Source organism: Natator depressus, chromosome 1 (genome assembly GCF_965152275.1).
Source record: "Natator depressus isolate rNatDep1 chromosome 1, rNatDep2.hap1, whole genome shotgun sequence".
NCBI classification, from domain to species: domain Eukaryota; kingdom Metazoa; phylum Chordata; order Testudines; family Cheloniidae; genus Natator; species Natator depressus.
The window spans coordinates 324,476,842-324,491,696 of record NC_134234.1 but is presented as its reverse complement, the minus strand read 5'-3'; the positions used below and the strand labels follow the sequence as shown (position 1 = coordinate 324,491,696).

The 14,855-nt window shown below is 39.5% G+C and overlaps 1 protein-coding gene across 3 annotated transcripts in view; it reads right to left on the bottom strand.

The window, feature by feature from the left end:
• Positions 1–14,855, bottom strand: part of PHTF2 (putative homeodomain transcription factor 2) — a 183,031-nt gene that overhangs the window by 70,502 nt on the left and 97,674 nt on the right. For 2 of the 3 annotated variants that reach the window (XM_074942548.1, XM_074942546.1), the window contains exons 5-7: positions 12,748–12,906; positions 7,673–7,838; positions 6,785–6,949 (exon numbers count right to left, since the gene is read on the bottom strand). In XM_074942548.1, the coding sequence (XP_074798649.1) occupies positions 6,785–6,949; positions 7,673–7,838; positions 12,748–12,906 (490 nt within the window). The remainder of the gene's footprint in view (positions 1–6,784; positions 6,950–7,672; positions 7,839–12,747; positions 12,907–14,855) is intronic. The other variant, XM_074942549.1, reaches the window with a different exon arrangement.

Below are 14,855 nucleotides of genomic sequence, written 5' to 3'. Positions count from 1 at the left end.
CACTTGTAGGCCTTCTGCTTTTTTCTTATGACCAATGCTTTAGCCTGTATACATATTGTGACAGGGTCAGGCCAGATGGCTACAGGAGAGTGATAGAAGGCAGATAGATTAGACCCAGGTTAAGTAGGTCCCTTTTCACTGGGTAAGGTAACAGGGAAGGTTCCAGAACAATCAGGAACCTTCTGGAAACAATTAAGGCAGACAGGCTGATTAGAATACCTGCAGCCAATCAAGAAGCTGCTAAAAATCAATTAAATCAGGCTAATCAGGGAACCTGGGTTTAAAAAGGAGCTCACTTCAGTTTGTGGTGCGTGCAAGGAGCTGGGAGCAAGAGGCAAAAGAAGCTGAGAGTGAGAAGTACAAGCATGATCAGACATCAGAAGGAAGGTCCTGTGGTGAGAATAAAGAAGGTGTTGGGAGGAGGCCATGGGGAAGTAGCCCAGGGAGTTGTAGCTGTCATGCAGCTGTTACAGGAGCCACTGTAGACTGCTAGCCCTGGGCTGGAACCAGGAGTAGAGGGTGGGCCCGGGTTCCCCCCATCCCCCTAACTCCCTACTTGATACTGGAGGAGTTGATCTGGACTGTGGGTTCCACCAGAGGGGAAGGTCTCTGGCCTGTTTCCTGATCCACTAGGTGGATCAGCAGAGACTGTGGAGATTGTTCTTCCTCCTTTCCCCATGCTGGCTAGCGATGAGGTGAAATGAGCGAATGGCAGATTTGAGCAGCGAAAGTGGCCAAACTGAAGGCTGCCATGAACCTCTATGGTGAGCAAATCCGCCAATAAGAACAGGACCCACCAAGGCAGAGGAGGAACTTTGTCACAATATTTATTTTAAAAACTTTCTAAATACAGATTAGCCTGATAAAGTCCACGTGAACACACTATTGAGGGTTTAGAGAAAAAAAAAACACATGTCAAACTACCCAAAATAGGTACATTAAAATTTTGCTTTGGTGCAGTTCTACAGTGTTGAAATTATTTAGTTAATAGATGAAGAGTAGGCTAGAGAGATAGAAAAGGAGGTGCATATGAAACCTATAATTTATGTTTATGGAAAATGGATTACTAAGACTATGAAAGAAATCAAATCAACCCTTGGGTGCTAGCTGGCCATGTTTGCAAGAGAATGTGCTTCAGGAAGTCCCAACTTCCAGCAATGAAGATGCTAAATAAGATAAAAGGAGCAATAGTGACAAAATAGTCGCAATAAGAGGGAGGCAGAAGAAGCTCATTTTAATGAACTAAAACAATATTTTTGGTATATTTTCTTCTTCATAGCTACTGTGATTGAAAAGAAATGCAAATCTCATGAGACACAGAGTTAGTAGAAATTCAGAATAATACAAGACAATTAAGTGCTCAATTCTGATCAAGTCTACCACAAACAATTTGCTACAATTAAACATTAAATGATAATCAGGTAATTCAATTCCTTAGAGCTTTTTTCTGTGTACAGTATATTAATAAAGAAACAAAGCTCATTAAATGTCTTCTGGCAGACAGAGCATCAAAAGTAAAGTAGTAATAAATATGAAAATTCAATCCAGTTCTTTTAGACAGCGCACAGATAAAAAAAATGCAAAAGCCTAACCAGTGAGACTCTGCTATTCCATGACTTATTGAACTGATATGAGGTACAGTTGTGATAATTCCTCCAATTTTGATTCGAAATGCATTCACAGGCCTTTGTGTAAAGTTCACAAAGGTTCTGGTTCAACTAAAACCTGGTTTTCCCCATGATCAACTTTCACTGCAAAGATCAGGTTAGACAGGTTTGAACATCTCTGCACACATTTACAGGAACTGGAATTGGGATTAATGGTCACACTGGAAAATATTATGCTCATGTGACCTTTCCCAGAAAAAACATTGTTTGAACTTGAAAAGTACTGGGAAAGAGCAATCCCAAAGTACTCCCCAAAAACCACATTATTTCATTTTTTTCCCCACTGCACTGTGCTTTAAAAATTTCACCTGAGGTGGGGAACATGTGTAACTCTCTATTAGAATGTTAATACATGTCTATTATAGATTACTATAGGAAGTGTGAAAAATCTAAAGGAAATATATAGGGGGATAACATGAACACTTGTAGGAATATGAAGGTGTTTTGCCATTTACAGACATACCAAAAGACAGGACAGGCCAAGCAGTACTTTGACATGGTCTTCTCTCAGGATTAGCTAGAGGAAAGTGTTAAGGAAGGCTTAAATAAGGTTTCTGGAAGACAGATTTTCATCATCATAAATTGGGGGAAGGAAGGAGAGAAAAAAAGAGCAAATCTTCTTTCTGTAAATGGAGAAATATTCTGCTCCCTTTACTTTCATTTTGTGCTGATCTTAAAGATTCTCTCATGACCCAATCCTAGAGTTGTTCAAAATTCAGAACTGGGGTGTTCCATTTTGTGTGTTCTTTGAAGCAGATACTGACTTATTTATTATGAATGTGTACAGAGCTTAGCTCAATGGGACCCCGACCTGGTTGAGATTTCTAGGTAATATCAAAATATAAATAATAAATTATACAGTTTGTGCAAGCTTTCCCTCACCAAAATGATATTCAAGACTGGGTCAGAATTTCACAGATTCCTTCTTGTGCTGGATGAAAATCAAGTATTGAATGTTCTACAAGCTATTAATGATATTGGACTCTGCTATTCAGAAAGGATATACTTCAAACACTTCCAAATTATTTAGGTTTGAATGTATGTATATATTTGATAAAAACTGTTTTCACTCTATCATGTATTTCAATTTACAATATACTCCAACAACAATACATCCACTTCTGTAAATACGATCCACTGGTTCAGTCAGCCATTATAATAAAAGTACATAATGAACTAGCAATGTGGAGAGTGCTGGGTGGGGGGGTTACAACCATGAAATCTGTTGTTACTGTGTAAATTTCAGCCTTTCATGGAAGAATCATTAGGGCACACTTCCTCCACACTCATCTCTCAAAGATTCTGCATTGTGAACTTCCTGCCTGAGAATGCTGGACTTCTAGAGCCTTTAAATTCTGACCTGCGTTTTTGCCAGAGAAGAGAGACATTGCTAGAAAATCAATGAGAAGCACTCCATCCCTCCAAGAGGTGTGTATTCTGTCTCTTCAATGCTCTCAGCCCCTGGTATACATACATTGCACAACTACTAGATTGGTGGCCAGCCCCACTTCTAGACCAAACTATATACATTTAACAATGTTTCTGATACTTTGTTCCATAAAAAGTAGAGAGTTGTCACCTTTGGAAATTAAGCTCTGATGGAAGACAAGACTGTTGGGCAATATATGTTAAACTGCTTAATGTTATTTCTTTCAAAATACTAACAGAAAGAAATGAATGTTTTAAGATGAAAAAAAGCATTGAAAAGTCCCAGCTCCTAGGTGCCATTGTAACGCCGACAGACCCCAGTTGTCGGCAGGCAGGATTGAACCTGGGATCTCTGGAGCTTAGTGCATGAGCCAAAAGCCATATGGCTGTTAACAAAGGCTGTAGAGCAGACACTCACTCTCTCTCAAAGTGGTCTCCATGGCACTAGATGGGACAGAACACCACAGCCAGTAGGTGTGTGGGTTACACCATCACACACACAACTCATTAATTGTATTCAATATTTTAGGTGTTTGGGGGGAAAAAAACACATGCAAATCATTTCCTCTATAGATGAAAAAATGCAAGGGATTGATTGAACAGCTCATACACAATGAATCATGCTGGTGAATATCTGGGCAACGATGTTAACAATTCCTTTGGTATAGAAAAAAAGCCACAAATCAAATTCAGTTCAATTTGTTCCATACCAAAGGCTATGCTAGCAGCAGTATTTTCTACAGTGGTAGCTCTGTAGCAGCAGGAGAGCAGTAAATAGCATGAAATTTCACCACAGCCAGCATCCATGATTCTGTGTGTTGACTGAAATTAGACCTTTCTGACTAAGGAAAATGGAAGTAATCATGTACATTTAAATGTTGAACATGCCTTCAACTACAGTGCTAAGTGCTTGTCTACATGGGAACATCCAGGAAAGTGAATCCGAACTAACAAACTGTGAATTTGAAGTGGCTTTGTTAAGCTGCATAAAATCCCTGTGTGGATACTGTTATTGAGAATTAAAGTAGCCTTAATACGGTTTAGTTGAATTCACTAAGTGAACTAAACTAAACTGAGTACAAACCCACCTGAAACCAGTGAGTATGCCCTCAGCACAGCTCAGCTCTGCCTCCGCTACTGCTACCCATACAACCGCAACTACACTGCTGTTTACACTCATGCTAGGCTGATGAAAGCAAATGCTAATGTGTACACAAGCAGGGGTGTGTGATTCCCTTAACTCACAGTGTAGACAAAGACAACTTGAGCCTTCCTAATGACCTAGTAATAATGCTATGCAATGTGCCATAGGAAACATTGCAAACTCAAATCTAATCTGTTTCCTGAGATGGGTTGTCAAAGAAGCTCTAGCCTTTCAGGATGGGGTGCAGCAAGTTCTTCTCATTGCTTATAACCCTGAGATTTGATTAAATGATGTAAATAAGCTCTAAAGTGAGACACAGACAGTCCTGCTTAACTAGAAAGATTGTGTATGTGATGTTGACCCTTGAGAAAGTGAGGGGAAATTTTGGGGTGCTACAGGCCTGATCCTGTGTGGTGGTAAGTGCAGTTGACTTTTATTAAAGTAAAAGATTCAGCACTTTATACAATCTGCCCCAAATGCACTGGAATGGACTGCACAAAGAACAATTCATTTAGATGTGGGCTTACTCAAAAAGATCACCAGTTTGATGTTACTTGTACTTTTCAAAGCCAGTTTAGTTTACATAATGAAAAAATGTAAATAAGATTTATATGCAATTTTATCCCATTTTAATTTTAAGTGCTTTAAAATATCTAAAGGACTGCAGCTCAATATGATGCTCCTGGTAATTAACTTTAGAACAACTGAATAATCTTTATCAGAGTTAAAGAGCACATAATCACAAATATGAAAGATGTAGTGTAGTAATATTGACTGGACTTGCACAATAAAACATACATGTAAGAAAGTGCAGTATCCCTTTTCTCAATTTTAGACCACCTTACAGTACAGTATGTAATGTAACTCCTCACTTAAAGTCATCCCGATTAACTTTGTTCATTGTTACGTTGCTGATGAATTAGGGAACAAAGTTGTGCAATGCTCCCTTATAATGCTGTTTGGCAGCCGCCTGCTTTGTCCACTGCTTGCAAGAAGAGCAGTCCATTGCAGCTAACTTGTGGGGGCTTGGAACCAGAGTGGACCAGCAGCCCCCTTATCAGCTCCCTGCTCTCCTAAGTTCCCTATGCAGCAGCCGCTCAGCAGGCTATCAATTGCAGGCAGTTCAGCTGTCATGTGAGTGCTCCTGCCCTCTCCCTTGGAGTTGCGGAGGGGGAGAGAAGGGGAGCTAATGTCAGGGTGTCCCCCTCCCCCCTGCTTCTGCCCCCCACTTATCCCTTCTCCTTATAGAGCAGGGTGGGGACACAACAGGGCTCAGGACAGAGGGAGCTTGCTGGCCGCAGCTGCTGTCTCAACTTCCTGATATACTTAAAAAGGCAGTGTACTTAGATTGGGGTCAGTGTACTTAAAGGGGCAATGAGCATCTCTCTCTCTCATACACATGGTGTGTGTCTCCCCTCCCTCCATACGTGCTGCCTTGCAGAGAGTGAGGCTACATTAACAACGTGTTAGCATTCGGCTGAGGCCTCTATGGTTAATTCATCATTTAGCAGTAAGGCATCCCCTGGGAAATATCCCACCCTCTTCCACCCTCTGACTTGACCACCTCAACTTCACAATCATCATTGCTGTATACAGTATTGTTTGTTTAAAACTTATACTGTGTGTGTGTGTGTGTGTGTGTGTGTGTGTGTGTGTATTATATATAAAAAATATAGTTTTTTGTCTGGTGAAAAAAATGTCCCTGGAACCTAACCCCTCCCCCCCCCATTTACATTAATTCTTATAGGGAAATTGGATTCGCTTAACATCGTTTCGCTTAAAGTCGCTTTTTTCAGGAACATAACTACAACATTAAGAGAGGAGTTACTATATTTTGAACCGTTTCTAAATGCCTCCCAATTTTTAATGAAGATGTATAGTGCACTTGCATTTGGATTCCAAAGAGCTATTAAATGTTTTTATGTAAGTCTTCCAAGGACTATTGTTTGGATAGGTTAATTGTTTGCAAAAGAAATAGGCTACTGAAGGGCATAATAACTATATTTTACCTCATATCATATAAAGCCTTAGTTTAAAAAAGAAGAACTGCCTCTTGCATATTTCATTACCTTAAGTGTTCTCTGGTCCTTGCCGAACAATAAAAGCTTAGGGGTATTTGACACTTTGACCCTTTTTTTTTTTTGGCACACAGGCATAGAGTTAGAGCAAAGAAATACATATATTTGAATTTGTCATGCCATGGAATTCCATTGCCACCACTAAGTTATTCTCTGACAGGATTTTAAAATAGAGAAACTGAAGTGTCTTATCTTTGATAGTCCTTATATAATACTTCTCCCTCAAGCATCAAACACATTTGTAAAATTAAGACAGTAATTTTGTATTTCACATGGATTATTTCACTAGAATTTGCCAAAATAAAAACTAATGTCTACACAAGCTCAAATAATTCAGAGTATGTTAGAAACACAGAAAAATATTCTGTTCAATAGAAAAACATTTGATAGAAATATAGATCAAATTTTAATTTTTCAGCAAAGGGATAGTGCATATCTAACGTACATAGCCTTAAATAAATACAAACCCTGATAAAAAGAAAGCAGCATGCCAGATATCTCTGAAGACGGCGCCAATACTGTAAGAGGTGCTTGTACCGTAGCTCTGCACTGTTCCCTCCTGTGTGTTATCTGTGGTACTAGAGCCATCTCCTTCCCTATGTACTTCCAAATGTGCTGCTTTCCTTAATTTCCTTCATCAGAAGAGATTAAAATTGGAAGGCATCTTCATAAATGTAATCCATTAGCTCTATAATGCGTTCAGCAATTTTTGTAAGCATGCAAAATATGAGACTTTTCAAAATATATTTTAATCTAGTAATTTACCATTTTGCTTTAATAAATATTTTAAAACATTTAGCACATTAGAACTGTCCATTTTCATTATATAATTTCTTCTAAACAAAAATGTAATTTCACTAAACACTAAAGGCTCAAACCCGCAAAAATTACTGTTGAGTAGTCCCACCAATTTCAACAGGATTACTCATAGTAGTAAACCAATTCACTTAAGTGTTGGCAGGATGGGGCCTATGTTTGTGGTTGCACTGTTATTCTTTTAATTTGTGCCTCCAACAGGAAAATTACTGATCAGTACTGAATACTGAGTAATACAAAGTTTAGTCATATTTACAGAACAGTCTCTACCAATATTTAGTAACAAACAATTTGAAGCAAAAGATAAGGTTCAATACATAGCCAAATAAAGGTAAAATCACAAGACTAAAGTTTATAACAGCCACTTTTAAAGATTAGTAAACATATAAACAGTACTCAAATTTCTTACAAGACAATGCATAACATCATACTCTATAGTAGACAAAACCTTGCAAAATGGTTCAGAGATTGTATATTCCAAAATAATTTCATGTACTCACGAACCTAACTCATAGAAAACATTTTAGTATAGACTGTACCTTCTTCTTTTACCCCCTGTGCTAGGTGGTGGTTTAGGAGTTCGTGTTGAAACAATCTGGCAATGCACAGTTCCAAGTAGCAACATTAGCCATATTGGCCCAATTACTTCAGTCAAAGGTATGTTATGTGGGCTTGCTGCTGTATAGAATAATACTATTGCGGTAACTGCAAAAAGGGGAAAAAAATATTCAATTCAAAGTCTGAATTGTCTTGAAATACTCTATTGGTCAACAAACATGGATATTTCACAAAATTAAAAAACTGTTCACATCTGTAGAGATCTTTTTACACATCCTAACTGCTCTTCACCTAACTCACTCAAGCTAAATATATCCTCTGATACAACTTGCATTGCTAAATGACAGGTTGCAGATTCTACTCTAATCTTAGAAGTAGAACCACACCCATTCTGATATCTTAATTATATGCTGCAAATATAGATGTCATTTCTGACCCAGACACATGGAAACAATTTCCAGGTCTGGTAATCCCAGAGGTTTATTGGAAGAAATCTTTAAATAGGATTACTATAAGAATTAAAAATTACTTACAACTATAGGACAGTATCACTTATTCATACTGTCACATCTATTACAAATTTATTTTCTTCTGTATGTAGACCACAGCGTGTTTACACATTTTGGAATTGTAATAAAATGGATCAATGTATTTGATTTTATGGGACATTTTTGATTATATCTCACAAACACCACATGAGCCCTCTGAACTAGAATGTCAGCTTGTTACATGGAAAATGTCTTGGTGCAACTATTTCTTACAGTTGGTCAGAAGAAACCTATATAAACTGAATATTCATGTATGAAGAAATGTGTCACCTGTGAAAACATTTAAACTAGAAAGTGTTCATGCTTCCAAGAAAATTCTTGAGGTGCATGAGCTCATGGAATCCAACACTCAGAATAAAACTCATATATAATTTATTAAAACTGGCCTCTGTGCTGAAAGTTATGAGCAAACTCATTTCTTTAGAAACAGCAAATATCGACTGAATAGGAGATGACAGGATCAAACCTGATCATACAGCCACAGTGAACATTTTTTTCATTTTACATTTCCTAGTTGCTCATCTTCTAGAGTTAAGTAAAACATATTGTACATCTACCGAGAAAGATTTCTCTAATTCTGTCAGAGTCCTATCACCCACATTGTCAGATGCAACGAAAGCAGATCTGGACAGTACACTTTCCCTTGCTGCTATGACAGAAGATATGGTGACACAAGTAAGTATCTGTAATTCCCTTTGGAAAGAAGGCACAAGTCCATGTACCACTGCTATCTTGGCCATGCTTGGGCAATAAGTATCATCCTGGCTGATCATCTTCACAATCTTCCATATTTAGGTGACCAGATGTCCCGTTTTTATAGGCACAGTCCCATTTTTGGGGACTTTTTCCATATACAGGGTCCTATTACCACCCACTCCCTGTCCCAATTTTTCACAGTTGCTATCTGGTCACCCCATCCACATGAGAGGTAATGGTCAGAAAGCATACATCAGCTCTGTACCCCAATGTAGGAGGAATGTATCTGTTAGAGAGTGAGCATCTGCTGCTGCTCTTGAACAAAAAGAAGGGTACTTAGCGTTAAATCTTCTGTAAACAGATCTTTATCTGAAGTACCCCAAAGTAGCTATGAAGCCCCGAAGTACCATTTGTGCATCTGGGAAAAGTGTCTGTGTAGTTGGTCCACTGACTCATTGAGAGACCCTGCCACCTCTAATATACTGTTATACTGTCTGTGGCCGCTTGAACCACTGATCTTTGCACTGGAGTACTGAATGATCTGACCAGAGAAAGGAATGATCTGAGTGCCAACAAATTGCTCTTAACTCCAGAACACGGATATGAAGGCAAGACTCCCGGTGATTCCAGAGACCTCTTGTTAAAAATCTCCAATTAGAGGCACAGGGGCACAGATACACCTACAGTGGAGCACACATAGGGACACTACTCAAAGAAGAGCTTTTGGATGCATCTGTTCAGCCCTGGATCCAGGTTGGGATGAAGACCTCCATCTTCCTTTGGAATTAGAACATAGTGGGCGTAGGAACCCCAGTTTTTGAGATTTTCCTGAACCTCCTCTACTGCTCCATCCATTAATAGAGTGTAGGATTTCTATTCTTAACACCAGTTTGAGAGAAGGATCCATGAAAAGAGAGGGAGGAGACGCTGATCTGGAGGTTTCAAAAACTGTCCTTTTATAATATCCAAAACCCATTTGTCTACAGTATCTTTTGCCACTTGCTGTAAACATGACAAAGTCTCCAATTGTTCAGGGAACTGAATTCAAGGTTCTTTTGTTGCTCTTGAACTTCATGTCACACCTGCACTTTAACTGCAGGTACAGAAATAAATGGAGGACAAATTCCTTTCTCTCATCATGGATTTAAAGGGACATCTTTTATATTGCTACTGAGAAGCTGTGACTGCCATTGTTGCTGCCGGTAGTGTTGTCTGCCTTTGTTGAAATACAAAGATGAAGAATAAGGTGGACAATGTTGCCTTTGCTATTTGCCTTTGCTATTTGAAAGCAGGTATAGGAATTTCCCTCTTAAAAGGTTGCAAGAAACCCTGATGTATAGCTTTTGATCCAATCTCTTTCATTTTCTCTAAGAGTCCATTTGTTTTAGAACTAAAAAGTCCATCCCCTTCAAGTGCAAGGTCTTCAATTTTTGACCTTGTTTCAAAGATTAATTTTAATGTAACATGCATGATACTGTAGTAAATTCTTCTAAATGAAGATGGGCATTATCTTTGAAAACTCATGGTGACCCGAGGAAGTCCCGGACGACTGGAAAAAGGCTAATGTAGTGCCCATCTGTAAAAAAAGGGAAAAAGGAGGATCCTGGGAACTACAGGCCAGTCAGCCTCACCTCAGTCCTTGGAAAAATCATGGAGCAGGTCCTCAAGGAATCAATTCTGAAGCACTTAGAGGAGAGGAAAGTGATCAGGAACAGTCGGCATGGATTCACCAAGGGCAAGTCATGCCTGACTAATCTAATTGCCTTCTATGATGAGATAACTGGCTCTGTGGATGAGGGGAAAGCGGTGGACGTGTTGTTCCTTGACCTTAGCAAAGCTTTTGACACGGTCTCCCACAGTATTCTTGCCAGCAAGTTAAAGAAGTATGGGCTGGATGAATGGACTATAAGGTGGATAGAAAGTTGGCTAGATTGTCGGGCTCAACGGGTAGTGATCAATGGCTCCATGTCTAGTTGGCAGCCGGTATCAAGTGGAGTGCCCCAAGGGTCGGTCCTGGGGCCGGTTTTGTTCAATATCTTCATAAATGATCTGGAGGATGGTGTGGATTGCACCCTCAGCAAGTTTGCAGATGACACTAAACTGGGAGGAGAGGTAGATACGCTGGAGGGTAGGGATAGGATACAGAGGGCCCTAGACAAATTAGAGGATTGGGACAAAAGAAATCTCATGAGGTTCAACAAGGACAAGTGCAGAGTCCTGCACTTAGGAAGGAAGGACACCATGCACCACTACAGACTAGGGACCGAATGGCTAGGCAGCAGTTCTGCAGAAAAGGACCTAGGGGTTACAGTGGACGAGAAGCTGGATATGAGTCAACAGTGTGCCCTTGTTGCCAAGAAGGCCAATGGCATTTTGGGATGTATAAGTAGGGGCATTGCCAGCAGATCGAGGGACGTGATCGTTCCCCTCTATTCGACATTGGTGAGGCCTCATCTGGAGTACTGTGTCCAGTTTTGGGCCCCACATTACAAGAAGAATGTGGAAAAATTGGAAGACGTCCAGCGGAGGGCAACAAAAATGATTGGGGACTGGAACACATGACTTCTGAGGAGAGGCTGAGGGAACTGGGATTGTTTAGTCTGCGGAAGAGAAGAATGAGGGGGAATTTGATAGCTGCTTTCAACTACCTGAAAGGGCGTTCCAAAGAGGATGGATCTAGACTGTTCTCAGTGGTAGCACATGACAGAACAAGGAGTAATGGTCTCAAGTTGCAGTGCGGGAGGTTTAGGTTGGATATTAGGAAAAACTTTTTCACTAGGAGGGTGGTGAAACACTGGAATGCGTTACCTAGGGAGGTGGTGGAATCTCCTTCCTTAGAGGTTTTTAAGGTCAGGCTTGACAAAGCCCTGGCTGGGATGATTTATTTGGTGATTGGTCCTGCTTTGAGCAGGGGGTTGGACTAGATGACTTCCTGAGGTCCCTTCCAACCCTGATATTCTATGAAGCGTATATACATTTATTCAATATTTTAAAAAAAGGAAGGTCCATTTGTGGATATTTGTTGGGACACATATTTGCATGGTTTTACAGCATGTTAACATACTTTTAATCTGATTTTAGGTTAGGGAACATATTACATGAAAAAATACACCCAACTATCCCCAGACTGCATCTATCCAGAGTAAAATCTCTCCAGTGATTTAAAATATACCCAGAATGCACAGCTAATTATAGATCCTAAATGCAACATTAATTATGAATTTTAAATACACTTAGAAACAGGGTATACATAAAGGCAAGCAAAAGGAAATAGTACTGGGAAGTGGAACTAGAAATTTGGGCAGCAGCGAAAAATGATGGAGAAGAGCTACTGGAAGGGTGCTGATGAGGTTATTTTCCTCAGGGCTCAGAGTTCTAGCATTCCCTGGATGTTCAGAAAACTCTTTAATATTCATATTCATCATAGAGAGAATGGAAGCACAGGACAGATTTCACTGTTCAAGTGGAAGGGGAGCTAAAATGGCTTTAAGCCTCCATTATGCCCTCCCAATCCTGGGTTGTTCCATGCCCCCCTGTGTAATTTGAAGCCTCTCCCTGATGCCTACTGGCCACAATGCTGTGTGCTGCCATCAATGCTCTTCCCCACATTTGTCAGGACTTACGAGGGGGTCTTTGGAAAGCAGCCTTTAGCTGGGGTAAGCTGTGTAAATTAAAGGTGCATTATTAGGACTGCTCAGCATTTTGAAAATACTGTATCTTGTCAGCACTGAGTGAACTTGACAAGATACAGTATTTTCAAGATTGTTAAAAACAAATGTTTGCTGTTATATTATCTTATTATCCAATTATACCTTGTAGAAGGTAAAGAACAAGCAGCCAGAAAAATATGACGTTTGATGTCACTTGTAACCACCACCTATAGAAGAATGGAAAGAAAACTACTCGAACAATTCCTTTTCGGGTCAGAGAGGTCCAAGGACTTTCAGGTTTTGCTTTAGCAAAGGCAGATCCTAAAATTAAAAGACAACAAATGTTATTCTTAAATACACTTATCTAATAAAGTTCTGATTATCATTTTAGTACAATATAATCACAAAGCTGTCTTGTGTATAAATGCATCCATATAGTACATATATATACACACACATGCACCAACCAGGTTGTATAAAGGCAACCTACTTCAGGATTCAAAATTTCAAATCCACCTCCAGTACCTCATAGAATAAAGCAATCATTAAGGATTTTTGTTGAAAAGTGAAAGTTTATTTTCAACTGCATGATTTTATTTTGCTCTATTAGAATAAAGTTACTCCTATGTGTTATGGATAACTTAGTTTTTCTACCTGAATTACCTAAAACACATTACAAATAGTCAAATGACCAGGAATTTAAGATTTACATAGACTTCGCTAAAGATACATTTTATGGACACAACTGTTAAATACACTAGCAAACAACTGGCAAACACACACTTTTGGAGACTTCCGGTAGTAATGTGCTAGACTGTATGGGCAACATAGCAATGCAATTTTCTCACGTGCTAAAACTTTATATTTCCATATAACGTTCCTAGATTCTGTGGATCATCACAGTGTCTCCCACGGTCAGCATTCTGAAACCAAAGAATCTTTCACTAAGACACTGAAAAGCAAATAACGTAATAAAATAATCAGGGCTTGAAAAATCCACTTGCTAGTGGTGAGAGAGAAGCTTTTCCTGATGAATGTGGTTTCTAGGCCATCTATTTTTGCAGAATCACAGCAGTCAAGAAACGCTATGCGTTGTGATAGGGTAGAGTATCAAAGATCTCTTTCCTCCTCCCCTTAACTCTTCCCAGGAAGTTCTGTGGGGGTCGCAAAGAAACAAACAAAGCACCCTTAACAACAAATTGAGAAGGATGAAAGTTCAAGTTTACCAGTTATCTACTAACTAGGCAGAGGCTGATACCTGAAGCCACTAAGCAGGGTCCAGGGACAACACCCTGGTGGAAATCCCAACACCTTCTCTTTTCCCAGAAAATTGATGCGACAGGGGATGGGTTTCCCACCAGTGTGATGCCCCTGGACCTTGTTGGTGGAAACCCCACCCTTATTTTTCATGTCTACATCTGGCTAATATTTAAAACTGGATAGCAGATGTCTGGTTAGTGTTTCAAGCCTAAACAGATACTTTAATAGACATAATCCTATTAAAAAAAAGAATATGCTGGTGAGGAGATAAAAATGTGAGCATACATAGGATCCATATCTTCTATATGGAAAAATCAGGAACAATAAAATATCCTTCCCTGCACCCATAACGATAAATCTGTTTCTACCTTACACCAATGGGAAAGGTTTGGAAGTCTCTGCACTAGTTTAAGACCTCAGAAGCAACTATTTGTTACATTATTTTAGCAGGTAATATGTTCATTGTACTTAGTTCAACCATGGTCATAATTAATTGTACATTTTATGCATTTGTTCGTATACATGTAGAATATTTTTTCCTGGAAAAAAAAAAAAAGCATTTTTTTAAAAAAACCATCAGAAATAAAGAGGTATTTTCCAGGATCCACAAAATCTTGCTTAAAAGCACTTGTCAAGGTTCCTCCCCCACTCTGAACTCTAGGGTACAGATGTGGGGACCTGCATGAAAAACCTCCTAAGCTTATCTTTACCAGCTTAGGTCAAAACTTCCCCAAGGTACAAAATATTCCACCCTTTGTCCTTGGATTGGCCGCTACTACCACCAAACAAATACTGGTTACTGGGGAAGAGCTGTTTGGACACGTCTTTCCCCCCAAAATACTTCCCAAAACCTTGCACCCCACTTTCTGGACAAGGTTTGGTAAAAAGCCTCACCAATTTGCCTAGGTGACTACAGACCCAGACCCTTGGATCCTAAGAACAATGAACAATCCTCCCAACACTTGCACCCCCCCTTTCCTGGGAAATGTTGGATAAAAAGCCTCACCAAT